This window comes from Ursus americanus, chromosome 13, assembly GCF_024610735.1.
Source record: "Ursus americanus isolate L20-20 chromosome 13, mUrsAme1.1.p, whole genome shotgun sequence".
Lineage (NCBI taxonomy): Eukaryota > Metazoa > Chordata > Mammalia > Carnivora > Ursidae > Ursus > Ursus americanus.
In genome coordinates, this window is record NC_142139.1 from 46,668,198 (window position 1) to 46,695,432 (window position 27,235).

The 27,235-nt window shown below is 38.0% G+C and overlaps 1 protein-coding gene across 12 annotated transcripts in view; it reads left to right on the forward strand.

Moving 5' to 3' along the window:
- Positions 1 to 27,235, forward strand: part of RAPGEF2 (Rap guanine nucleotide exchange factor 2) — a 231,494-nt gene that overhangs the window by 47,863 nt on the left and 156,396 nt on the right. For all 12 annotated transcript variants that reach the window (XM_045798708.2, XM_045798712.2, XM_045798718.2 and 9 more), the window contains exon 2: positions 23,030 to 23,100. In XM_045798708.2, coding sequence (XP_045654664.1) covers positions 23,030 to 23,100 — 71 coding nt within the window. The remainder of the gene's footprint in view (positions 1 to 23,029; positions 23,101 to 27,235) is intronic.

The following is a 27,235-nucleotide window of genomic DNA, read 5'->3' on the forward strand; positions in this document are numbered from 1 at the left end:
CAGGATCTCATAGCTGTAAATAACAAAGTCAGGCTTGCAACTGGGTTCTGATGCCAAAATACATTCTCTTAATTGTTGTCCTTTGCCACCTCTGTCATTTGCAGTGTGTGTGTGTCCTTAAACCTTTGTCCTTCTGGATCGTGCAGCTGTTTATATTTTGCATCATCATCCTTCCATTTTACAAATAAGAATTCGCAAGTTCAGATTCGACCGTATTGCAAAAGTGGCAAGGCATCATTACTATTCTCTTGGGAAAAATATGTTGCCTGAATCTGCGTGGAGAATTTTCTTTTGACTTGTCATGGAGTCTACGATATTTCTAAGAAAACTAAGCTAGTCTGTTCTTGTCCAAGATGTCAATTTAAGGAAACAGTTCAGAATCGAGTTTGACCACTATAGAATTATCTCGTATATATTATGGGAAGTTAAATTTGAGGCATTGTATTTTCCAGTCTTTAAAATCTCAGTGATCTGTTGCTTAGACCCCTTAGATCTCTAGGCCGCTGTGGAAGCCCCCATTTATTTGTCAGCCCCTTCATTGCTTTCTGTGGGGCTTTTTATGCTCTTTTGTTAGGTACTTCCTCAGGGCTTAAATAGTTTTTTTCTACCCCCCCCCTTTTTTTTTAAATTAGCAGAATATAAAAATTCTACAACTGGAACTCTTCATTAGAAGTGTGGAAGCAATTTTAATTGACAGTGTGAACAATAGTGTTCCCAGCTTGTGTAGCAGCACCCTATTTACGGATGGAAGCAGCTGCATCCTTTTTCTTAGGAGGAGCAAACAGTATTGTCCTCAGATCATCAGGTGAACGCTCCTGTGGGAAAACGCAAGACAACTATAGCGTAGATATTATTGATCTCCCCCCAACCAGGCTTTTACTAAGCTATAAAGAAGAGACTCCATTTTAATTCTAATAGCTAAATATGAAATGTGGCATTGGATTCATAAATTAGACATTCACATTATTTTTTAGTTTAATAGGAGTTTTTCATCAATAAACTGTCATTGTTCAACATTACATTGGTATTCTAGTTGTACAAAGACTTGAAAAAGTCTTCTTTTATGTCAGGTATACCATAGATGGGCACCATCTAGCTTCATTTTATTTTTTTTATTTAAAATTTTTGAAAAAGATTTATTTATTTATTTATTTATTAGAACGAGCACGAGCGGGAGGGGCAGAGGGAGAGGGAGAGAGAATCCCAAGCAGACTCCCCGCTGAGTGCATTACCCGACATGGGACTTGATTCCACAGCCCTGAGATCGTGACCTGAGCTGAAACCGAGAATCAGAGGCAACACTTAACTGACTGCGCCACCCAGGAGCCCCCTCCCCTTTTTCTCCTATCTTTGTTTTAAGGTTTATTTATTCTATGAAATGTCCTTTTTTCCAATTGATTCTTCCCTGTTGCTTCCTGCCAATAACTGTTAGTCATGCTTCTATATGAGATCTTAACAATAGCTAATATTTAAGCAAGTTTAATCCTCTCTCAAACCTAGTGAAGAACATACTTTTATTTTTAATCCTCATTTTACAGATGAGGAAAGTTAGGAACTTGCCCAAGGTCACACCTGCCCAAGGTAAATGGAACAAAGCCTCAAACCTCTCTCTTTGATTTTAAAGTCCCGTTCATAACATAGGAATATTCTTGATGGTGTTGGGACTATGGCTACAAGGTATTTGTTTAATTTATTTCATTCAGTAGCACACATGTGAAGAAAGTCTACTTCAAATTAACTACATTGAAACCCACAGAGCTTAGACCAGAGTTGGTGTACATCCTTAATATGATATGCAGTTACCTTTTTCTACGTGTAGCAAGCTATATGGACGAACATCTGCTACTTTGTGCTTTTAAGTAATGACTCCAAAAAGAAGTGGATCTGATTTAAGTGAATTTGTAATGCACGCTCTATCTATGCAGTCTGGTAAATCACCATCTTATTCTCTTTTCACAATGAAACTTTTCAAGTGCAAGGCAGGAATTCATATTCAAGTGGAGTTTACTTATCCATTTAAAAAGGTTTAAAAGGTTTAAAAGGTAAAAATACGGGGCGCCTGGGTGGCTCAGTCGTTAAGCGTCTGCCTTCGGCTCAGGGCGTGATCCCGGCGTTATGGGATCAAGCCCCACATCAGGCTCCTCCGCTATGAGCCTGCTTCTTCCTCTCCCACTCCCCCTGCTTATGTTCCCTCCCTCTCTCGCTGGCTGTCTCTCTCTCTCTCTCTCTCTCTCATGAATAAAATCTTAAAAAAAAAAAAAGTAAAAATACTTCAGAGAAGGAAGGGAAGAATGAAGGGGGGGTAAACAGAAGGGGGAATGAACCATGAGAGACTGTAGACTCTGGGAAACAAGCTGAGGGCCTCAGAGGGGAGGGGATGGGGGATTGGGATAGGCTGGTGATGGGTATTAAAGGAGGGCACATATTGCATGGTGCACTGGGTGTTATATGCAAATAACGAATCATGGAACATTGCATCAACAACTGAGCATGTACTGTATGGTAACTAATATAACAAAAATTAAAAAAAAAAAACAAAAACAAAAAAAAAGGAAAATAAAGGTAAAAATACTTCAATTTCTTCTATAATATCTCCTGTGCTACATTTTCCATCTTCTGCTAATTTCTTGTGATTACATATTTGGAACTAATTAGAAATTAAATTTCTTTAAAGCTATAGGTTTTGAAAACATAAATGTTTTTGATCAGATATGTGATTACACTGGAAAAAATCATGAAGAGAGGAAAAAAGTATAACTTGATTGAGGACCTTCTTTCATGTATATGGTTAAAAAAAATCTTGGGTATAATAGTAAAAACTGGATTGCTGTGTAGCATTCTAAACATTTTAAGATAGATGTGTTAACTTGTTAGACATTGATTTTTCAATATGAATTCAAAATTGTTGGTAAAATTGAATTTTGTAATGAATTTCTTCTGTGATGCCGGGCTTAGAAAGGAGGTAGTTAGAGATCTTAACTATTTGGAGGTAGTTTTCTTTGAAAATAGTTATATTTTTAGAAGTTTGCCTCATATATAATTTGTAGTTCCCTTATAGTTTTTATTTCATGAAAATGTTCTTTGAATTAAAGAAATAATTTAGATTGTGATGTCAATTATGATAGTTTGTTAATCGTAGCCATACATAATTGCTTATCTTCATACATATTAAATTTGATCCCTGGTGTGTGGTCAGGTTTGATGAGTGAATCAAGAATGGCAATATGTTTCAGGAGTATAATGGTCACTTAATAGAGGCAATTAAGACTTATATTTTAAGAGCTACAGTAATTTAGATTATCTCCCGGATATGTTCTGAACTTTCATACTTTTTTAAAGCATGCATTATAAAATTCTGGAGAGAAAAGTCCTCAGAAGCCTGCATGCAAACAAACTAGAAACTTTCCATTCTGCTCATTTATATGCTATCTCTGACACATCTTTCAATGTTTATTAAAATCTGGGAGTTTATGTATATTGAAAAAATTCATCTATGATAAGTGTCATAATTGTTATTAGAAAATAATTTTCCACCTCCAGGGAAGCATACTTTTAAATTTTCAAACTTAAGATTCAGGTTTCTTGTATATATTAATGAACCTGGACGAGAGAACCTACATAAATTCTGCCCACCTCTGTACATTATGCTTCCCAACTATCAAAATAGCACCTGAAGGATTTGCTGGCATTCTCTCATTTAATCCTCACAACAGCCTTAGGGGTTGAACATTAGTTTTACCACCATTTTTTAAATGAAACAGACTCTCAGGTTAAGATACTTTGTCCACAGCATGCAAATGGAAGAGCCTTGGGTTTTAATACAGCCTTGGGTTTTAATACAGCCTGGCCCAGAGCTCAGTCTCTTACCCACTGTGCTAGCCTGCAAGGTAGATTAAACAGTGCATTTCAGTAGTCTCTTCTGTTAGCCCTTATAACATTTTTTCCAGACAGATTACTCAGGGAGGGAAGAAATAGGTGAAATGCCATAGTGTAGGCACGCACTATATACATGTAACTACAGATATAACTATAAGATAAAACTGTATCATCTTTTTGTTACTTGCTACCCTCTTACTTGTTAACACCTCTTCATATAATAGGAAACATTTCTGGTGACTTGGGCACCACTTGCTGAGCTGTGTAAAGAGCTTAATTTTTGTTTTGTTTTTAAATTTTGTATGCTATCATTCCAGCAAAGATAGTTGCTTACTAGGTATTTATCCCTACTAGAAGATGGGAGTACTTGAAGTAAGTGGTTCAGTTATTGTACTTAGAGTGAAATATTTTTCTACTCAAATGATTTTGTGTATTATTGTACCTACTTTACAGATTTATTTATAAAAGTGTGGTAGAATTTTTTCCCCCCAAAAGCCCATAATATCCTGTTAGTCCTTCATATAATGAGAGCTATTCTTGGAGACACTACTTTACTGTATAAAACTGAGAGTTTAAGCAGTTGGCCTTGATGGTGAATTAGCTGTGGTTATTTGCGGATGCTTGCTTTTCATGGGTAAAATTGATTGTATTGATAGAACAGAGCAAATAAGAAAGATTGTAGAAGTTCAGTGGAAATACAGGAGAACATTCAAAGTCTTTTCAGTTTCCAGAATTCTTTTTTTAATCTTAATTTTTTTTCAGATTTACTGAAGGATAAATGCCATATAAAATTGTAAGATATTTGAAGTATACACTGTAGTGATTTACCATGCACGTACATTGTGAAAGATCCCCCACTTTGAGTTAACACATCTGTTACCCACAGCTACCTTTTCTGTTGTTGTTTAGAGCATTTAAGTTCTACTCTGATAAATTTCAGTTATACAACAAGGTGTTATCAGCTATAGTCATCATGTTATCGGTTAGATCCTCAGGCCTTATTCATCCTAGAACTGAAAGTTTCTATCCTCTCACCTACTTCTCCCTATTTCCCCCATCCCCCAGTGGCAGCCACTTTTCTACTCTGTTTCTATAAGTTTGAATTAAAAAAAAATTTTTTTTTTTTAAGATCCCACGTATAAGTGATACCTTACCACACAGTATTTATCTTTCTCTGTTGGGCTCATTTCACTTAGTATAATGCCCTCCAGTTTCATCATGTTGCAGATGAAAGGATTTCCTTCTTTTTTAAAGGCTGGATGATATTCCACTGTGTAAATATATCACATTTTCTTGATCCGTTCATCCATCTATGAACACTTAAGTTGTTTCCATACCTTGGCTATTGTGAATAATGATGCCTAAGTCCATTTTTTTTTTTACATTATATATTGCAGAAAATAATTTGGTCTTTCATGCAAAAATAAAAGTTCTGATTAATAACTGATATTCACCCCTCTTAAAAATCCATAAATTAAATCAATCCAGTGGAACGGTCTAAAGCAATCCAAGAAAATTTCATGTTAAAACTAATCTATTGAAGTAGTTTGGTGGGCATAAAATGAGAATAACCTTTTGCAGTGCTTTGGGAAAAAAATTATTCATTGACTCAATATATTTTCATTGAGGACATACTGTAGGCTAGATGCTGTATAGTTTAGAAAGATGCCAAGATGGCTATACTGAAAGGTCAAAGAGGTTGAGAAAAATAAGTGGATATATTAGAAGTGTGGAAATCGTGTCAGATATCTAGATGGGTATGAAGAAATAGTAGTACATATAAAATGACCAAAGTTAGAATCTTAGGCTTTGAAGGTTGCCAATTGCTTATAGTACAATTAACATTATGTAGGTTTGTATTGAGGCATATCGTAGTTTATAAATTACAAACTTTTTTTTTTAAAGTGACATGTTATGATTGGACTTGTGTATTTCTGAATTGCTGCTCCCGAGCATGGATTTAATTTTAGTTTCTGGAAAGGTGATTGATGAAAGGTTATATCATATATGAAACAACACCAGGACTAATTGGGAGGTTTCATAAAGTATGACTTTAGTTTTAAGTTTGATGGTTAGATAACTATAACATGTATAACTGCTGGTAATTTTTGTTCATTTTTTTTCTTCCTTAAAGGGGAGAGAGGGGGAGAAGGGGAGAATATGAATATGAGAATGAATCCGAACGAGTGAGAGGAATGAATATTAGAATATTTGGGATTTGAAAATTCTGTAGTATAAATACAATAATCTTGCTTATTATAGAGTGATCTTTTCATGTGTATGTTTGTGGGGGGAGTGGTTTAAAAACTATCTTTGATTTCTTTCTGTTTGGTAATTATTAGGTACAAAGTATCTACACGTGAGGTTGTTACAGAAGCTAGAGATAATAGATGTAGAACACCCAGCACAGGGCCTGGCAGTAATGGGTAGTAGTTAGTGTTTATAAAGAGGTTACCCTTCACACAACGTGCGTGGTGCCATATAGTGAAATGGTTTAACTGTCATGAAACAGTGTGTTTGAAACCAATTTTTTTGTTTGATAATTCATATTACTAAGCTGTTGAGACATGACATCTCTCCAAAAATTACAAATAGAGCTCAATGTCAAAACAGTAAACTGAATGCCAGATCATAAAAATACAGATGTCCATTGTATTTTGTGGCTTCGTCCAGTTTGCTATTTTTGTATTAGTCTTAAGAAGAACAAAACTCCCAGACTGAAATATTGCAAGCACACAAAATGGTACAAAAAATAACAGTGTACCCCACTGAAAATCTTTAATATTATATACTCCTGCTGAAAATCTTCAATATGGGAGTATATCCTGCAAACTTAAAAAAAGAGACAGCTCAACATAAAGAGTCTTCTGTTTCTGGAAGGAATTTTTTTCCCTTGGGTGGGGAGGGGAAAAGGTTTGTGGGATAAGTTTATTTAATATGACATCAGTTGAATAAAGCCAGCTGTGAGTAATTATATCTGATATTTGATTTCCAGCTGGTTTGTTGAACTATTATTGGCTCTCAAGGTACTTGGATATTAATTAAATGATGACTTATAAAGGAGTCTTGTTTAAAGTGGTGTTGCCTCACCTAGAACATTTAAAATGGGCCACCTGGTACAAAGCTGCCATTCTTTCTCATGCAACTGCTATTTTAAAATCACTACATTTTTAATTTAGAGGAAAAAACATACGGTTCAGATCTATTTTGACAGTGATTTTCAATATATTATATATGTATACATGAGTAGAATTATCTGTAGGGATATTTTCTTTGCCTAACAGTTTTCAAACTCAAGTTGTCATAAGTGAAGAATTCATGTCAGATTGAGTATAGAGGCACAGGTATTTTTATTTTAGCACAGACACTGAACAAATTGTGTAAGCAATGGATATTGTGGAAAATTTGAAAAAAAAATGAGATTAAAGAAAAAACACAAAAGAATCGAAGAAAGAGAAATAAAAAATTGGGAAGTAGGAACTGGTCAAATGCAGATGGTGCTCTAAAGATGTAAGGAAAGGGGTGCCTGGCTAGCTCAGTCCGAGGATCTCAGGTTTGTTAGTTTGAACCCCACATTGGGTGTAGAAATTATTAAAAAAAAGATGGAAGGAAAAGAACAGAGGCATAAATGAAAGCATTGGCTATGTGAAAGGCAGAAGGAGGTGTGCATCTTGCACAGCATGCTGGTAGGAAGAAAATAAAACTGAACAACCCCTTTAGAAGCTCAGGCAATGAGGTATGGTGGAGATGGAGGGCTGCTGGGTGAGAGGGATGAGTGCTTCCAGAGGAAAGATGTCTTTACTTGCAGATAATAGTGACCAGACGCACATTCTCACTTACCTTCTGCATTGGGATCTTAGTGTGATCACTTTGTTAATCTCTCTCAGTCTCAGGACTAGTCAAACTACAGAAGTTAGTGTAGCTACTAGCTATAGGGCCCTCTGCCAATCAGATTCTGGATTTCGGCAATTCTAGACATTTCCTAGGGATTATGGGGAAAAAGAGGTACAAGATGTGGCCCTCTCTGGGAGCATATGGTCTTTATTGAGTATTGCCCATATTGACTTGTTCCTGCAGATATCTCATTATGTATATATTAAAAAATACCAACAAACATATGGTAAGTTACTTATGAATGATGCATTAATAAATGTGTAGGATATTAGAGGAAGAATGAGCATGGTAGAGTGGTCTGAAAAGGCATCTCAGAGGATGTGAGCTGAGATGCCCATCAGGATGGATTGAGCATTGGCTATGTGAAAGGCAGAAGGAGGTGTGCATCTTGCACGGCATGCTGGTAGGAAGAAAAGCCACCCAAGTAGAGAATGGAGCAGAGGAAGAGTGGGAGATATCTGGGATAGGACCTCAGGTACAGGAAGTAGAAAGCACTGTGAATGCATGTGTGATGCAATTGAAATTTGGTGATAATGGAAATTTTTCACTAGGGGAGAGGGGGCAGCCTACACATTTGGAGTCCCTTAGGTTATGCATGACAAAAGGGGTGATGGCTCTAAAACTGTCCATGCCATTGAAAATAGAATGAAAACAGAAAAAGAGTATGACAACAGACTTAATTGGATTTGAAAATACTAAATATATGAAAAAGGAGAAAAGAGCTGCTATAGTTTGCAGCTATAGTTTGAAGATAAGTTCTAGGGTTCTCCCCAGAGCAGCTGGGGCACTTGTACTAGTGGCAGAAGAAGAGAAATTGAAAGGTTTGAGTAGGGGAAATTTAGTGTGGATTTTAGGTACCATTTTAAGCAGTGCTCTAGCAGCTTGAAATGGTCACTAATCAGCTGGTGATTGTGGTCATTTGTAAGAAAAGCCAGGGTCTGGGAGTCATTTGTAAAGGTAGGCTGAGAGCAGATGTGATTTCTAAGTGAAAGGATTTTATAAAGAAGAGTGAGGTTCAAAGACCAGCCTTGGGATACTCACCTTGGAGAGACTTGGTGCAGCCTACAGAGCCCCTTGAGGGGACCCAGGGAAGACCCAGGGGGTGGGAGGGATCAGCACTGGCCACCTCTTATGACATCTCATACTCTCCTTCCCTTCGTTACTTTTTTCTTCTTATTGCTTATCATAGCAACAGTTTTTCTACTTTGCTGATTGAATTTCTTCTGTTCCAGTAGACTGCAATATCCACAAGGACAGGGACTGTCGTCCGTTTTATATACTAGTATATGCTTAGCATCTACAAGAGTGCTTGGCACAGGGAAAAAGAGAAAATTAATTTGTTTTAAAAGCAGATAATTGGCGATCTTGGAGAAAGGACTTTCAGTCAATTTAAGGGCAAAGATCAGATTCCAAAAAGGTTATACAATAACTGGAGTTGAGAAGATGGACCAAAGCGGTACACCTCTCATTCCACAGTCTTGGCTAAGAAATAGAGCTGTTGCTATAGAGGATTCAGGAAGGGTCAAGTGAAGATTTTCTGAGGTGGGAAACTTGTTCATTGCTAAGGAAAGAATGGAAAATGTTACAGAGAACACAATGTTAACAGTTTAAAAATCTGGGTGTGTGCTGTTATTTTGTGCTTGAATGACTTACCAATTTCAGAAAAAACACCAAAAGGTGATTAAAAAAAAGCTACCCTTGTTTTTTTTTTTTTTTTTGTTTTAATTTGTAAAAACTTAATTTTTGCTCAGGGTATTAATACTAAAGGCAGAATCAGCATGAATGTTTTGGGTGGTGGTAGTAGTAGGGTTCTGAGGAGGAGTTTACTGGTCTACCAGACTTTTTTCTTCATTTCACATTTTTGCACTGAATCTTCTTCTCGTAAGATAGCTAACCTCCTGGGCAATACTTGTGTGTTTGGTGGAATCCTCCCTGGCATGATGAAGCAACGGTTTGGACAGGTTTGCATTTGGATCATTTCAATGGCATCTAATATTTACCTTCATGAATAAAACAATGCGCTGATTCCAGAAGAATAAGAAATACAACAGTTCGTTATCTGCCACATAGAGTTAAGGAGGATTAAATGACACATAGGTACGAGTCATGTAATTTAGTAGATTTAGTTCCATAATTGTCTGTTATTTGACGTACTGTTTTCTACCAAAAATGAGGATCAGCTATAACAACATGAGATTAAAGGTTAAGCAGGGCTTATATATCTAAAAAAGTATTATCTTTAGAATTTGTTACATTTCCAAGTATAATATGGTATTTATAAAAACATTGTTGCTAGTGTTGAAAACATTTTTAGACTTAGTGTTATTATCAGAGTTGGTTAGTGAATCCTACAAGGAAGTTACATGTTATTTTTGAGCCTGCTTGAGCTTAAAAAACCAACTCGCTAACTAGGCATAGTTCTGTGTAAATGTTGGATGTTTTCAAAAGCGTAACCTCCCAGAATGATCACTAATGATAAAACTCAGGAGAATGTGGGGCGCCTGGGTGGCACAGCAGTTAAGCTTCTGCCTTCGGCTCAGGGCGTGATCCCGGCGTTATGGGATCGAGCCCCACATCAGGCTCCTCTGCTATGAGCCTGCTTCTTCCTCTCCCACTCCCCCTGCTTGTGTTCCCTCTCTCGCTGGCTGTCTCTATCTCTGTCAAATAAATAAATAAATTCTTAAAAAAAAAAACAAAAAACAAAAAAACAACTCAGGAGAATGTGCTTACAGATATTCGTAAAGCACACAAAGCCTAGACCAGGACTGTGAAAAATGGTGAGAGACCTGTGACTAGAGAGGAAGTGATTATGTCCTTTGTCTTCCCTATTTCTTTTTTTTCTCCTCTGTTCATTACAGTTGGTGCTTGGCTTTGACAGCAGACTGGGTGCAGGGCAGTGGAAGACTGGGCCCAACATGTGTTTAGCGTAGCTGGTGGTTCTGCTAAGTTGCGTTTTCTCTCCAGAGGCATGTAAATTTATTTGTACTTTTAAGGCATTGCTCAATATTTTATTATTGAGCTGTAATAGATGTAAATAACTCAATAAACCTACACTTTGGAAATGACACTCCTTCTCTAATGGTAAAAGGACTTGATACTGACTGTTGGATCCTATCACATTTCCTTATGCGTAGTAGGTACTCAATAACAATTTGTCAAATGTAAGACTGAGGTTCTAGATATTTAAGATTTCTGGTATAATTAATTCTCTTAATACATGTTTTGAAGATCAAGCAGCTATGGGGGAAGAAAATATGTGATATGATTTAGAAGTTCTGATATTGGCTGGCAGCAATGGTAGAGTGACAGAAAGCATTTGTTGAATTTGAGAGTAAGAAAACGTGCCTTACAACTGAATTTCTGTCTTGCATTGTAGCTATTTGTGAGAATGTTTTCTCTTTTTTCTCTTTTTTTATATTTATTCATTTGAGAGAGAGACAGAGAGCACAAACAAGGGGAGAGGGAGGAAGGGGGAGAGGGAGAAGCAGACTCCCCGCTGAGCTGGAAGCCCTACATGAGGCTCGATCCCAGGACCTGGAGATCGTGACCTGAGCCGAAGGCAGACACCCAACCATATGAGCCACCCAGGCACCCCTGATGTTTTATCTGTCTTAACAAACTAAGTATCTTTGAGGACCAGAGTTGTTCTGTTCCAGTCTCTGTCCTCCAAGATGGCATCTAGCACAGTGCTTGCTCAGAGCACTACTCAGTATGACAGTGGATTGCCTGTGAACTGTGAATGAAGGGAAGGGATGGCATCTAAAGAGATTTTGGGTCCTCCCTACCCTGCGTTGAAATTTGGGCCAAGCAGAAGTCTTCATTTGTATTACAAAGAACATGAGGTGTATTCAAGATTCTTTATTACTTTTCAAATCCAGCCATTCTTTACTTCTTTAGCTATACCTGTTAAGAGTGTTGCAACATTGTATTTTACTTTAAATCCAGAAATTATCTAAGTAAGAAGACAGAAACAAAACACTGAAGTGCTATTTTCAGTATGTTGCCAGGAGGTCTCTGTAGCCTGACAAGTTTTGAAGAATTATTGATGTCTCCTCCACTGCAGCACCCCTGTGCCTTAGCTTTCCATAATTAGCATTAAACATTGAGTAATAGTAATAGTGGCTGGTGCTCAAGAAAAGTGCCTACCATATGCCAAGGCACTGTGTAAACACTTTATGAAACTTAACTGCTGGAAGCCCCATTTTACAGGTGAATAAACAGCTACAGAGAGGTTGGGTGACTTGACTTGCTGAAGGATACTGAACTACTAAATGGCAGTCAGGTTTTGAACTCAGGCAGTGTGATTCAAACGACTCTTAGCCCAGTGGTCTGGTGGGCAGAGAGTACATAGGAGAGTTGCCTGGCAGGACTCCCTCTGAACACCTACCCTGCCCAAAATATCTTGCTATGTTTTCTGCCAATTCTTCATTCCATTCTAAGCTCAGAATTCCATCAGAAGTTTCTAATGTTAGAAATTTCTTTAATTAAAATTATTGAAAAATCTCTTTTGGAGAGAGTCAAAATACCAGCAGTGCATGTCTCTGGAAAGTTCTGAGAATAAGAGCTGGAAGTAAGAGGTAAATAATTTTTGAAATTTGTATTTACCCCTCACCTCCTTGTTTGTATGATTGCCTAAGTGGGTGTCCCAAGTTTTTGGATTTCACTGAATTAAGAGCATTGAACTCCCTGACTGTCATTCAAAAATTAAATTACCAACATAAGGTGGGCAATTAAAGAAAGTTTCTACTATTAATGATATTAGACAAAACAATGAACTGCTATCACCTAGTATCAATTTCATTTCAAAGAAAGCTAAAAAAAATATGGTTATGATCCTAACATAAAGGAGGGCTCTTTAAATTGGATACACTTAGCTCATCAAGAATCTCATCTTGCCGCTCACTCACAGAGACGTTCCTGTGGACCTACATTTGGAACCCTTACACTGTTCTTCTTTGAAATTTGTCCTTTACCAGGAAGGGGAAATTGTACAACTTCTTTTTCCTTCTTCCTGTATTGATCCTCTACTTCTAGGGTGCCATGGCTGGTGTAGAAACCCATCTGCCCTTTGTAACCCTGGCTCTGAGGTGGCAGGCCGTTTAAACTGTGAACATGTATTGCAGGAAATGTGGAGCTGGGAGCCATCTTCCCACCTTTCCTTCTTATGTCCCTTTCTCATTGGGAGGGCTTCTCTGCAGTCATTGACTTCATAGGATGGTCACTGTTGCCATGGAAGAGCTCTTTGCATCCTTCTGATTTCTGGAGAATCTTGGTAACGATGCTCCAGTGGCTTCAGGTGTGTGTGTGTATGTGTGTGTGTGCACGCGTGTGTGTGTATTGATGTCAGAGTATTGCTGTTAAGAAGGCCAAATTTGTGGGGCGCCTGGGTGGCACAGTGGTTAAGCATCTGCCTTTGGCTCAGGGCGTGATCCTGGCGTTATGGGATCGAGCCCTACATCAGGCTCCTCTGCTATGAGCCTGCTTCTTCCTCTCCCACTCCCCCTGCTTGTGTTCCCTCTCTCGCTGGCTGTCTCTATCTCTGTTGAATAAATAAATAAAATCTTTAAAAAAAAAAAGGCCAAATTTGTTCATTTATGTATGTCATGGAGTCTATCATATATCACATGCACACATGCGCAGATTTAAGCTGTCATGCATGCATGACGTATTCTGTACAATTGGGTGAGGTAAAACAATAATAGTAGGATAAGTAAAAAGATGTTAGATTTTAGCTTCAAAGAAGAATTCAAAACATGATTGAAAGGTGGGATGCTTCAGAAAGTATGACCTGCTGTTCCTTGTAGTGGAACACTCGATTTGAATTTTATATATGTGTGTGTAATATATAATATATATTATATGTATATATTTCTAATTCTTTTTTTAAATTGAATAATATACTTCTTTTTCTGTAACTGCTGCCCTCACCTCACCATCAAGTGTTTATCTGGTTAGATGGTCAAACTTAACCCTTCATGCCACCTTACCTTTTACGGACAGATCTGAATTTTGAGCAGTACCTAAAATTTTTTTTAGCACCTAGTTTATTTCTGACTAACATAGTTGGAAGTCTTTAATTACATATGTAGAATATTCTCATTTGCTTCTCCTGTTCTCTTGAGAAATAGAAAAGTTTGAGAAAAAGTGTAATATTGGTGTTGACTCCTCAGTAAAACATTCAAGATGGGAAAAACAGATGTCAAATTATTTTTGTCTTTTGTCCTAGAAAAATGGCAGCAGTGAAGTTTTCTATATTTAAACCTGCTTCCATTCAGAAGCTCTTCCTTTCTGCTAAGACGCAACGAAGAGCCTGTGTCCTCGGTGACCTGTTCTGCTTTGCTTTTATTATGCTAGGACTGTCTAAACTCTACTGCTGCAGGAATATTGATATTTGTACAGTCAACGATTCAAAATAAGTACCGTTAGTTAGGTCGGTATTTTAAACTTGAGGCATCCTGAGGGTGATTTTTGTAGACTTTGGGCCCCTTGTTGCAGAGATTGTGTTCAGTGGAGTGGTGTACGCCAGCTCCCCTCTGCCTACCCCAACTCAACAAGATTCCTACAAGGTTTACCCGAGCTAGACTGTCTGTGGGAAATGAGTTGAACACCAAGTTGTAGGTTTTAACTGTGTTGTTTAGAGGAGAGTTGGGGAGGAGGGAGTTGTTTGGTTGATTTTTTTTTTTTAATTGAATGGTAGTCCAGGAATCATTTTATTAGAGTGGTGTGTGTTTGTGTGTTTATGTGTGCGTGTTTGTGCGTGTGCACACCTGTGTCCAGCTGATTGACCTTCTGATTGTTGCTCTTATCAGATGTTTAAATGTTAACTTAAAATGTTGTCATTCACCGCCTGCTAGCTTAATCATGGAGAGCAAAAACCAGGCTAGAGTTGAATTTACTGCAAATAATTTTCTAGTGCGTTAATCTGTACATGTGAAATTAAAATTTGACTACACAATTTTTTACTCTGAGAAATTAAAGTAAGACAGTGACTTTGAAATGAAGATATATTTTGTTTTTGCTGCCTAGGAGATGTGAATTGTGGGAAGCGGTAAACTTGGTGGTAATGCATTGTTCTGAAGGGGAAATACTTTTACTGACTCTTGAAAACAGGCATCGTGGACTGATTTAGACACTTGACATTTTTCTCATTTGTGCACAAGATGAGTTTTTAGTTACAACTAAATTGTTGATTTTTCTAATGAGAAATTTTAATCTTCACAAATGAAACTTAATTGCTCGATGAATTTTTTCCCCCTTAGTATATGACAACGAACGTAGAGTACAATATGTATTCTAAGTTGTTCGACATAACACTGCTCGTTTAGTAATCATAAAAGTTGCCTTGTGATGTCTGTTGTTGCTATAGATTTAACTCTCGCATTTTCTTCAGTAAGAGGGAAACTCATTGCGAGTGAGGATAGGCTGCAAGACTTCATGTCTCTCTTAGAATTTATGAAGTACTTTTCTGCCTTCTTCAGCTCATCTCCCCTGAAATGTAACTGCTCTCAAGACTGCCTGACACCAGCTTAAAGTAGAGGAGTCTTGGGAAAAGGGTGTGTTTTGTTGAACCTAGATGTCTGTCTTGTAATTGTCATGGTTCATTCAGGAGGGAATGACTTTATAACTACTTTTGTCTCAAATTTAGCAACTGTTCAAAAACTCTCTCTCTTTTTTAAAGATATGAGTGATGCCTTCTTCAGTAGAAAACACCCAAGGAAATTTTAGACAAACAGAGTAGCTTGAATTTGTACCTTTTACTTTCAGAATTCCTTATGCATGTGTCTTGTGAAGATATAAAGCTGAAAAACCAAGCTGGAGAAATATTTCCAGGCTGTGTCAAAGATGACCAGTAATATCATTTTCTTGGATTTTGATATGTAAATTTGAAGGAAATTACCACTCTGGGAGATTGTTTCCTTTCGGGTATAAATTAGTAAGCTCAGAAACAGTCTTCATTGGATTTAAAGTTGAAATTGCTGTTAAGAACATATTTAAGAATTTTACTGAAAATCATATACTCCACTATGGATTTTTTTCCTGAAGTGTGTGATGGTGTAACTCTGGGATATGAAGGACTTGGGTGGCACAATACACCTCAGCGGTGTTGTGATTTGACATTGTTGTTTTAAATGCTCTGTTGGTTTACTATGACACGTGGGATGGGGAAGCTGCCTTAAAATAAGATTGTTCCCTACCAGGGATGCTTAGAATTAAGTGATTTTAATAGGTGTTCTGATGGATTTGTCTCCCTTCCCCTACCCCCTTTTCATTACGGGCACGGGAAAAAGAACTTGAATTTTCTCAGATGATCTTAAGGAGTGCTTTAAAACACTCAAAACTCTTAAGTGTGTGGCTGATGGACATGGACTGATGGTTCCGTCTGCCACCTTGTGGTCCTTTACAGAATTGTCTCAGACTCTACAGGTAGGTATTTCCCACAGCTCTGAAAACCAAGTTAGGAAATATGTTTTCTCCCTTTTCTTCGTTCACTGCTATTCTCAGGAGAATTCTCCTTAAGGTCTTGTGTACCAGCACCCCCGCTGGAAGGTTTCCCTTTCCTTTCTTAGCATCTAGTGCATCCACAGTCTGCTGATAGATTAGAAAAAGGTATAAAAGAGAACAGCGTAACTTTGTTCAAAGTGCTGATTCTCTAGTTGAGATAAAATGCAAATGCTTGAAAGTCAGATGGCCACACAGAATACACGTGAAGGGCCACATGTGAGTGGCACAAGCAGTAGGATATTTAGTGGCTCAAAGAGGAAGCCCGCACTGCCTGTGCAAAATGGGGTCTGGGAAACATGCCTTTCACTAGGGTGAGAGGGACTTTGTTAGACTGGACCCAAAGATTGTTGTTCATTTGTATGGAAAGGGTGCAAGAGATTGTTGGTGTTTGGGCTTTATCCAGAAGCCCTCCTGGGGGGCTTTGGAAGCAGGAGGTTTGAATGGGATGTGCATGAAACAGTACACAGGTGGATGCTCTGAGGCTAATAGGCATCTTCTGCCCCCCAAATGTGGTACAAAAATTGGGATTTATAAAGCAGACAACTTAAGGGACCCTTTAAAATTTTATAAATAATTCATTTGACTTTATTTTTTTAAGATAGAGATACATATGAAAAGGATGCATTAATTTGTAAAAATTCTGATGTATATGATTTCAGGAATATTTTAAATTTTATATTCTTAGCATTACTATGTGCTTGTATTCCAGTCTCATGAGTAATAAAATCAGCTGCTAGTTTCCAAGGGTCTGTATGTGCAAAGTGTTGTTTTGAAATTATATATCATGTTAGTCATACAGCTTAGCCAAGTAGATATTATTTACTTTGTTTTGCAAATATAGTCTCTGTAAGACACCCAGAGTCACATGTCTTGGCAGTGATGGGGATGAGGATGTGAACTCTGCCCCATTTGACACCCAAACCTGCGTTCTTTCCAATATTCTTCTTGGGATAATTGTTTTATATGTTTTAGTGTATGAAAATGGAGAATCTTCCAAATAAAACTTTTCAGCTTTACCGCCCTATCAGCAGACACAGAGAAACTTTCAGGCTTCTCACCCTTCTGCCCACTTCCCCATTTGGCTATGCACTTGAGTTTGAGCCTTGAATATTCTAGCTTTTACCCTCCTTACTAATAATGTTCAAGACATAGCTCTCTAATTCCTGGTGATCTTTGGCCTACAAGGATAAATTAACCTTTTTGTCTTTGCAAGGGAGAATAAATTGGCATCCGTATAGTTTCTGGTGCTGAGACTGATGCCACTTAAACAAGGTACTCCTTTCTCTTTCTCCTTATGTTTAATTCTGTAGGCATTTACCCCTTGGGTCTCCGTAGGCCTCCTAATTGTAGCATAATCTTGGCCTTCGTTTCTTTGATGATTGAGATAAAGTCTTTTTAAAGGAATCAACCTTCCTTTTTTTTTTTTTTTAATTTATCTTATAACTGGAGAGATACCCTTTGGCCACCTTACTGATTATGGTTTAAATACATAGCTTCATGGGTAATCTGACTGGCTCAGACTATGGAGCTTGTGACTCTTGATCTCCAGGTTGTGAGTTTGAGCCCCACGTTGGGTATAGAGATTACTTAAACATAAAATCTTAAAAAAAAAATACATAGCTTCATATATAAAACTCCTTTTAAAGGAGAAAGACGCATATATTTTTTCTCATAGTGCAGTGCAAAATACCGCCTCCCCTATTGTTTACAAAGAGTCTCTAGAAGAAAGGAGGAAGAAGCACACAACACTAATTGTGGGAAAAGAGTTCGAGGTATCTTACTTCTCTTTTCTCAGATCTCCAAAGATTGTATTAAAATATACTGTAAGTTGTTGGTGAATCCCCGATGCTGGTGAACAAATGAAATTAAAAGCTAGTTTTAAATGCATTATAGATTTGCTATGAGGCCAATGATATTTCGAATGAGTCTCTAAGGAGAAATTAGAGCAAGAGCCCAAGATGCAGAAAACTTTCCCTCTGACTTCTTTACTATTAGAGCTGTGCTGTGCTCATAGACTCTGAGCAGGAGGGTTGGTTAGGTTGTGAACAATTAGAGAATGCTTTTGGGTTTTGATATGTGGTTTATGTTTGGGGGAAAAGTTTGTTTGCTTTTCTTTTCATGGAAAGCTGCATTCCAATCGGCCTGTCAGTATTCTTGTCTACTGGGCTGCAGTGTTTTTACAGTCACTCAGTCTCCTTTCAAATAGCATCTATTTTTGAAAAAAGGATGTCCTTCCTGGGGTAGAAGGAAAAGCTTATTGTTCCCAAAAATGCTGCTTCCTGGTTAGAGCAATGTGTTCCTGTTTGTCTTCAAGACCAGAAAAATTTGGGGGGAAAATGGCTTACATTTTTTAAGGATCCTTTAGAATAGCAACGGTCACGTGGATTGTATTTGTCTTGGGAGATGCAGTTGGGGAATTCTCAGTTTGCATGTCATAGTTTCTTGACAGAAATGTCAGGTGGGAAATTTCAGGTGAATTAATGCTCCAGCATTTGTTTTCCTGGAATCAAGTTTGTTGAAATGTAACTTCAGTCTGTGAATGTCTCTTGTTTGTATAGAAAAAGAAATTTATAGGGGCGCCTGGGTGGCTCAGTCGTGAAGCGTCTGCCTTCGGCTCAGGGCATGATCCGGAGTTCTGGGATCGATCCCCGCATCAGGCTCCTCCGCTAGGAGCCTGCTTCTTCCTCTCCCACTCCCCCTGCTTGTGTTCCCTCTCTCGCAGGCTGTCTCTCTTTCTGTCAAATAAATAAATAAAATCTTAAAAAAAAAAAAGAAAAGAAAAAAATTTATAATCCAAGAATCTAACTCCCCGAAGGTCACGCATTTCCTTGTTTATCTGAGGAGAAAGCCCTTGCTCTGTGATGCAGGGAGCATATCTGCTTTTCACTGAGGTTGGCAGATTTCAGGTTGGTTTGAGGAGCTAATCTTCCTCAGCACCTCATCCTTTTGCCTTTTTGTATCTTTTCTGGGTAAAGGCAATTCCATGACGATTTATAGATTATTTTAATAAAGACCAACTATTAAGGGGAAAACAAGGGGTGAAGGCTTACAGGTGAAAAGTGAAGGCTGAGCAGTTAGGGGTGACCTCTAAGGACAAGGAAGGAGGGGTGGAAGTGGGTTCCTGGGCAGAGTTGGGTTGCTTCACCTGGCCTCTCATGCCCCCCCCCCCCATCTCTTCCCTTACTCTGCTGATATTTTTCATTTCTCTTGGTTGTGCTGCCTGAAATCTTGTACATTTACAGATTTGTTTGGACTATGGAAATGCAAACGGAAGCAGACAGCTCCCCATGGAAGATTCAAGGGCCCCCACTGATCACTCACCGCTGCATTTGTATTCAGATTTAATTTTAAATTTTAGACCAGGGCGTTGATGCCTCAGAATGAGGTTTGGGGTAATATAAGATCACTGGACAGCTGGGGAGAGGGTAGAAAAAAATGCATAGGAAGATTCAAAATGCCATACTTGCCTATTTCAAAATATTGCTTGGTCCGTTTTACTCCTAGGAAAGGATAAGAAAGCTTGCCTTCCTTTTTGCCTTTCAGTGTTATTTACCTTACTTGAAATCCCTCATCATCGCTAAACCTAATATTTGGCCGCTAGGCTCTTTATTGAAGAGCTTAGCCAGAGTCCTTATTCCTTTAGCTTCCATTTCTTCTGCTTATCTCTAGTCAATGTTCTTTCATTCCACCGAGTCAGGAGGAGAGATTTCCTGATGCCTTTTCCAAAGCTTTTCTGCTTTTCCTACCTGCCCAAATCTGTGAGGGTTGTGTTCATGTTGGATAGTGAAACATTACACTTGCCTGTTGCTGCCATCTAGACATCATTTCTTACTATTCCTTCCGTTAGTTACAACTAAGAGATCTCTAGTTTAGATAGAATGTATCTGTAAAGTCATCTAATTCAAGCTAGATAATATTGCCTTCCATTTAACAGCTTCATTTAGAATAATGATGTCTGCTCCTTGAGTTTATAAGCTCTTTATGGCATAAACCACTTAAAGTAAGTTTCTTTTGAGATGACTTATTCTAAGAGTAATAGAAGAAACTTTGGACATAATCGTTGAATTCATTTCAAGAGTTGAATTCAATTCAAGAAGTTTATAGTCTAGTTAGATATGTGAAGTACATGAAACAGTTGCATAGGATTCCCTGATTGTGTATTGCTTGAGTGACACGTGTTTAAACTTATTCCCCAGAAAACATCATGATTATGTGAGCTGCAGATGTCTTATTTATGCAGTGACATACATACGGATTTGGTCATGCAGTGGTGATGTAATGCAGTCCCTTTCCTTCACACTCAAGAGTTTTATAATGCAGCTCCGTGACAGCTTTCTGACCTATTTACTTACGTCGGTGACTTATAGGGGAGAATACACCATTGTTCTCTATATTTTTTTAAACTAATAAACAATCTTATTTAATTTGCAAGTTACAATTATACATATTGTCTTAAGATAAATAACGTAGTTATTGTCCTTAAATATATTTTATATAATCCTATAGGCTATTCAGTCATGCTCAAAGTTCTTGCATCAGTACTGACACATATACTAGGTGTGATGTAACTTATTCAGGAAGGTGACCTCTGCACAACTATGAAACTCTACAATGTTATAAGGCAGCAGATTAATAAAGTGCCATTTCGTTAAGGGATATGCTCTTTTACTTTGATTTTGCTGGGTTTGTTTGACCAAGACAGTTATTTTTAAGACCTATTGTCTTTTAAGGCTTACGGGTGTTTTTTTCCCCTCCATTCTATTTCTAAGCTTCCAAATTCTTGCTTCTATCATGTTTTTTTTTTTTAGACTTCTCCCTTCTCTAGCTTTAAAAAATTTTTATTTCTTTCTACTGCTTTCCCAGTGTACCTTTTTTTATCATTGTAAATTTATTTGCTTGATGAGTATTAAATGAATGTGAATAGTCTTTTCTGTTTGCTTACATAAGAGTGTTTTAGGCCTTGGGCAGGTTTTAACCCAAGGTTGATAGGTAATTCAGTGAAAAATAAATAAGACTTTAGTATTAAATTCAGAGTATAAACTCTTCAGAAATGGGGGGCAGTCTTTCCATACTATTTTATGACTGCAAGTGGCACACATACTTATAATATCTAAAATAGAATGTGAACTTTAGGATTGTCCAGAAAAGCTTTAATGATAGCTATTAAAGAAAACTCATTAATTATAGGACATTTTATTGATTTTCCCTACATGCAAATAGAATATTATGATTGGAGTCTGATTGCTTCTAAAGAAGGAATTTATTAGCTTTAGGAATGCAAACTTTGTTAACTAGATGGTGGGAAAGGTTTTGTTTCAGCTTTCTTATTTGTATTGAATTTATAGGGTCCAGTTTTAGATTTCAGTCTTTAAATAGCTTTTAAGAGACTTGTGTGAAATAACAAGGACCATGGATGGATAAGTTAAAGACCATCAGTTTATCTGAAAGTTGATCACCAGAGGGTGGCACTTTAAATTTCTAATATTGATAAATTTTAAATTGGGACAATTTAAAGTTGTAAGTAAGGTTTTTTCCCCCTTTTCACATCACAGTACTGTTTAAGGACTACACTGAAATGTTTAAGGCTGAAAACCTCCTCAGTATCCTCTTAAGGTGTCAAATTTCTTATCTAGTTGTTACCACTATCCCTTATATGTGCCCTTAATATATGAAATTTAATTGCACATATAGTTTGAATTGTTTAGAAAGGTTCCTAAAGCTACAGAATTTTTCTCTTAATTAAAAGAAAGGATTAAAGGATGCCTGGGTGGCTCGTCAGTTAAGTGTCTGTCTTCGGCTCATGTCATGATTCCAGGGTCCTGAGATTGAGCCCTGCATCGGGCTCCCTGTTCAGTAGGGAGTCTGCTTCTCCCTCTGCCTGCCCCTCCCCCTGCTTGTGCTCTGTCTCTCTCCGACAAATAATTAAGTAAAATCTTAAAAAGAGAGGATTAAGTTGAACCCAAGTAGTATAAGAGTTGTGTCCTGAAAAGTATAAAACATTGTTGAAAGAAATTAAGGAAGACCTGAGTAAATGGCAAAACATCCCCTGTCGTGGATTAGAAGACTACATGTTGTTAACATGGCAGTGTTACCTGAATTGATCTATCCAGTCAATGCAGTCCTTACTATAGTTTCAGCTGGCTTTTTTTTTTTTTTTTTTTTGGAATGCCCCACCTACGCCCTCTTCCTATTGCTCTTCCTCTGGGGTGAAGAGGGTGCGGTGGGTATCAGAGCCCAGAAGGCAGCAGAGGGTCATGCACATGGCCTCTGCTGGGTTCTATGCCACGGCCCAGTGCCAGTGTGGTCTCCTGAAAAAAAAAACAAAAATTATAGAATGTGGATTATCTCTCAATAGAACTCTTACTTTAAAACAAAAAGCATAGGGGCACCTGGTGGCTCAGTTTAGCATCAGACTCCTAGTTTTGGCTCAGGTCATGATCTCATAATGGTGGGATTGAGCCCTGAAATGGGGCTCCAGGTTCCTCACAGGAGTCCCTTCAGATTTTCCCCCCACCCCATGCATGCACGTGCCCTCTTGTCTCAAAATAAATAAAATCTTTTTAAAAAATCAGTAATTTTCATGTTTCTTAAAATGCTTATTTTCGTAAGTTTAAGCCAATTTATTTTGTATTTTAATATCCTTGTATATACCCCCAAGGTGATTAAATGGATGACATTTGTACGATTTAGCTTTCCTCTTGATTTTTCCTGCTTTTTCCTGACAAATCTAATATTTTCTATTTTTCTTTTCAAACAGGATCTGGAAATAGTATATTCCTATTTACATGGTATGGAAGCCTTATCAAACTTGAGAGAGCACCAACTTAGGTAAGTCATTTTATGATGACTAATAACGGGATGCTGGAATTTCATATGATCATTTATTATGGTTAAGAGTAGGATTAAAGATAACTTATGAAAACTCTGCCTCATCCAGCCTCTGTCCTTGGCCTTGTAAGTTTTACATCCATATAAGAATTTTTTGACATTTCTACCATAGCGATATCCTCTCTTCCTCCATATCCCACTCCCTGTCCCCCCTCATCTAAAGAAATAAACACTACTTGGTGAATACCCCAAAAGGAGTGTTATTTGCTCTCCTGGCGAACAAAGATTTACATTTTAGCATTTAGAAAAAATAAGAAACCAGAATGTTTTTAACCATTCAAAGAACAATTAGGTTCATTATTTTAGTATGTTTAAGGTCTTTGTATGGAATATATTTATTGCATTAAGTTAACTGCTCTTTTTTGGGAAACACATGTAAAATCTTATTGGTTCTATTCTACAGCGATAGAGTAAACTTAATTATGGTTTTCTGGGCTATATTAAAAGAACAAAAACTTACAATCCAGTGATTTTGTCTTAACTGGAACAGAATATAAAGGACTTTGGGAAGATGGATTATATATAAACACCAGCAAGGACATAGAGAAGGTTTGTTTCCTCCAACTGTACCTAGTTTTGATACCAGCAGTTTTAATTACTAAAGGAATACTTTTTCTATGTATTTTCCCTTTACTCTTTAAACACTAATTAATTTGCGAGCATGTCAATTTCGTATTTGGTTGTTAATTGAAAAAAGCGTCAAGAGGATTGACTACCTCTAAAATTTAATTTTTAATGAAAATCATTTAAATTAAAGTAGATTGCAGGTTAAGTGTTTAAAAATTCAAGTTCTATTGGAAAGGGCAAAACCATTGGGAATTTAGAAGATGGCTCAAATTAATGTAGGAATAATTTTTAAAGTGTCTAACTTTCATTTTATGTTTTTTGGTGACAACCACCTTAAGAAAAAATTGTAGCACCATCTGTTTGATTGAATGCAGTGAATCTGCAAGTGCAAATGGAATTATTTAATAAGCAAATATAAATGGCACATTCCCATGTGTGTATAAAACCACACGTGGCTAATATTTAAATATTTACATATATTGATCATATAATGTATATCTATGGTAGATGTGGTTATAAAATTATTTAGGTAACAAGGACTCTGTGCAGTAGAACAAGGAAAATTTTAATACTTCTTATGGAAATTTTCAAAACTACAAAAGTAAATAGAATGATGAAGTCCCATAAATCTATCACCCGGCTTTAGAACCACTAATTTTCCAGTTTCAAAGGGAAATTTTGGGTAGAAATAACTGATTAATTCAGTGGTATAGCTTAGTCTATTTATACTTTAGAAAGTCTGTTTTGGAGACTATACAGTTTTGTTTGTTGGCATGAGCTTACAGGGAGGGAACTTTAAGATGTTTATCTTATTCTGCTTATGTTGAAAATCATTTGTTTCTGATATTTATGGAAAATACCAGCTGAAACTCACTTCAGTCCTTTTTAAGAACAAGATCAAGATACCAACATGGTTAATAACAAAAAAAAAAGAGGTACAGATAAATACAATGGCTTGGATAAACTGCTTTACAATAGCTACCATTTTTGGAAAAATATATCTTATTTAGATAATTTATTTTCTTTGAATTTTATACAGGAAAGTTTTATCCCTGGGATTAACAGAGAACAGTTAAGACTTGCACATAATAGAGTTTTCCAGTTTTAGAAAAGAAACAGCAGCACTTCATCAGGATTTTGAAAGTTTGTTTATTCGGTGTTGGGTAATAGAACATTAGTCTTCTACGAGGGACAGCAGAGGCTTTCATTTATTCAAAAACTTCAGCTTTGAGTGTTATTGTGGCCACCCATGTGCAAGCAGTAAAGTGATTCTGAGCGTTAATCGGCACGCAGTTACTGACTATATTGCTGTAAGATCACATATTCTATGCAGTGCATAGGTTTTCAGATCTTCACTTAAAAACTATAAATTTTTCAACACACCTTTATTTTTATAATGTTTACTCCCTGAATCCACATGGATGAGAAGTGGCATATTTGCCAAAAAAGGCAGAGGATGCTATCGTTAGGAGAGGAGCCCAAAAATCTGAAAAAGCAGAGTAACTGTCTGGACCCACTCAGTGTTGGAAATAAGAGCCTGCTGAAATATGTATTCTTTAGCATTACGGATAAGTGTACCTATTGTTATATAAGCAGTTTTAGATCATTAAGAAACAACTAAGTTATGCTTAGTATATTCTCGAGGAATTCAGGGAGTATCAATGTGCTTTTTGTAAAACATCCTCCAGCGATGTTCAAAGATGACCAGTTTTGGTACTTTTCCCATTTATTTATTTATTTTAGTACTTCCCCATTTATTTGTCTTATAGAAGATTTTGTCATGATTTTCTGAGGGCACTGGTTAAATTTATTTATTCAGTCAACAGTCATTGATTGTGTGCCTACTATGTGCTGGACACTGACATAAGCCATGGTGATACATTCAAGTAGACCAAGCCTCTGCTGTCATGAAGCTTATATTCCTGGTGAGGCAGACACGTTTTAAGTAAACGGGTCAGTGTTGTTTTATTCAGATGTTAGTGTGTTCAGCATGGTGTGTGGCCGAACCCCAGAAGACTCTAAACCAAGGGTAGGTGATAGTCTGGTGATGCTGAAGAAAAGACCCAGAAGCAGTGATTGAGACATACGTTTATTGAGGGAACTTACATACGGGGAATCCAGGAACAGCAGACTGGACAAAACACCTGCTTCTGGGATCCACAGGCAGCAAGTTTTTATAGCGTAGCAACTTAGTCTAGCAGCTGTCTTGTAGCCCTTCTCCTCCTTCCATGGCCAGCATTCCAAGGAGCTCAAAGCCTGCCATCTAGTCACTCCTTATTACAAAGGAGATGCTCTGAGTTGGCCAGGTGCAGTGGGATTGTATGGTAGATGGAAATGCCAGTGGATGTCTTGAGTGTTGGCCCACTCTCGCACTTCATGTCCTGTAAAGTGGGAGCCTTGGTTGCTGTCAATGTCAGTGGTACCCCATAGGCAGCACACGACTATTCCAGACCGAGGATGGTAGCCTTCTGTGCAGCACACTTACTGGGGTAGACTTGCAGGAGCCCTGAGTAAGTGTCAGTACGCATCAAAGTGTAACAGCAGCCATGAGAGAGGGGCAGGGGTCTGATGTAGTCAGTCTGCCATCTCTGAATGGGGTGCCACTCCTGTGCTGTCTGTCCAGTGTCTCTTGGCAAAGGTCGTGGTTGTTCCGCGGCACGGGTTGAGCATTGTTAGCAGATGGTTACAATGTCTTTGTAACGCCGCAGTTAGCCCCAGTTCTTAGCAATGGCCCAGAAGGTCTGTTGTCCTTGATGTCCTGTCTTCTTGTGTAGCCAGGGGGTAACACCTTCTGCTGACATATCTTCTAGGAGGCAGCTGTGGGCCAGCTCACCAGCTTGTGATTACCAGGTGGGGTGCATGCTGCGTGTGTGCATCTACATGGTAAACAGTGATGCTCATACCTCATAATTGCTGGAGTATGTCCTTCCACATGTTGCCCCAGCGTGGGTGCTCCGCCACCATCCAATCTTGTACCTTCCATTGGAGAAGCCACATGGTCAGTTCTTTGTAGACTGTCCAGCTGTCTGTGCGTGTAACAGTGGGGGTAGGCTCGTGGAGCAGCACCACCCATGCTGCTCACAGTTTGGCCCATTGACTACTGTGTCTAGTGCTAGAGTCTATCCAAATACTTTCAGTTGAGAGTTGGATGGCGGTGGCTCTCCAGGTGCGGGGTTTGCCCCTTGCTGAACCATCAGTGTACCAGGCATGCTTAGGGATTGGTCTGTCTCCTTCCAGCACAAAAGGATGGCAGCCATGGTGGCTCTGCTGTAGTTAATGACAGTGACATAAGTTACAGGGCCAAGAATGGAGTGCAGCGCCATAGGAAGGGGGCTATGTGTCAAGGTACTACACTGTTGCAAGTAGGCATGCCATTCAGCTAGTTTGGATCTGGGCGCTGCCTGATTTGGGCTTTTGGGATGTATCCTTTAGCCATCCTGCTATAGGATACTGGGTGTGAACAGTTACTGGGATCCCTTTAGTTACATGTTTTCTACTTGCCGTGAGG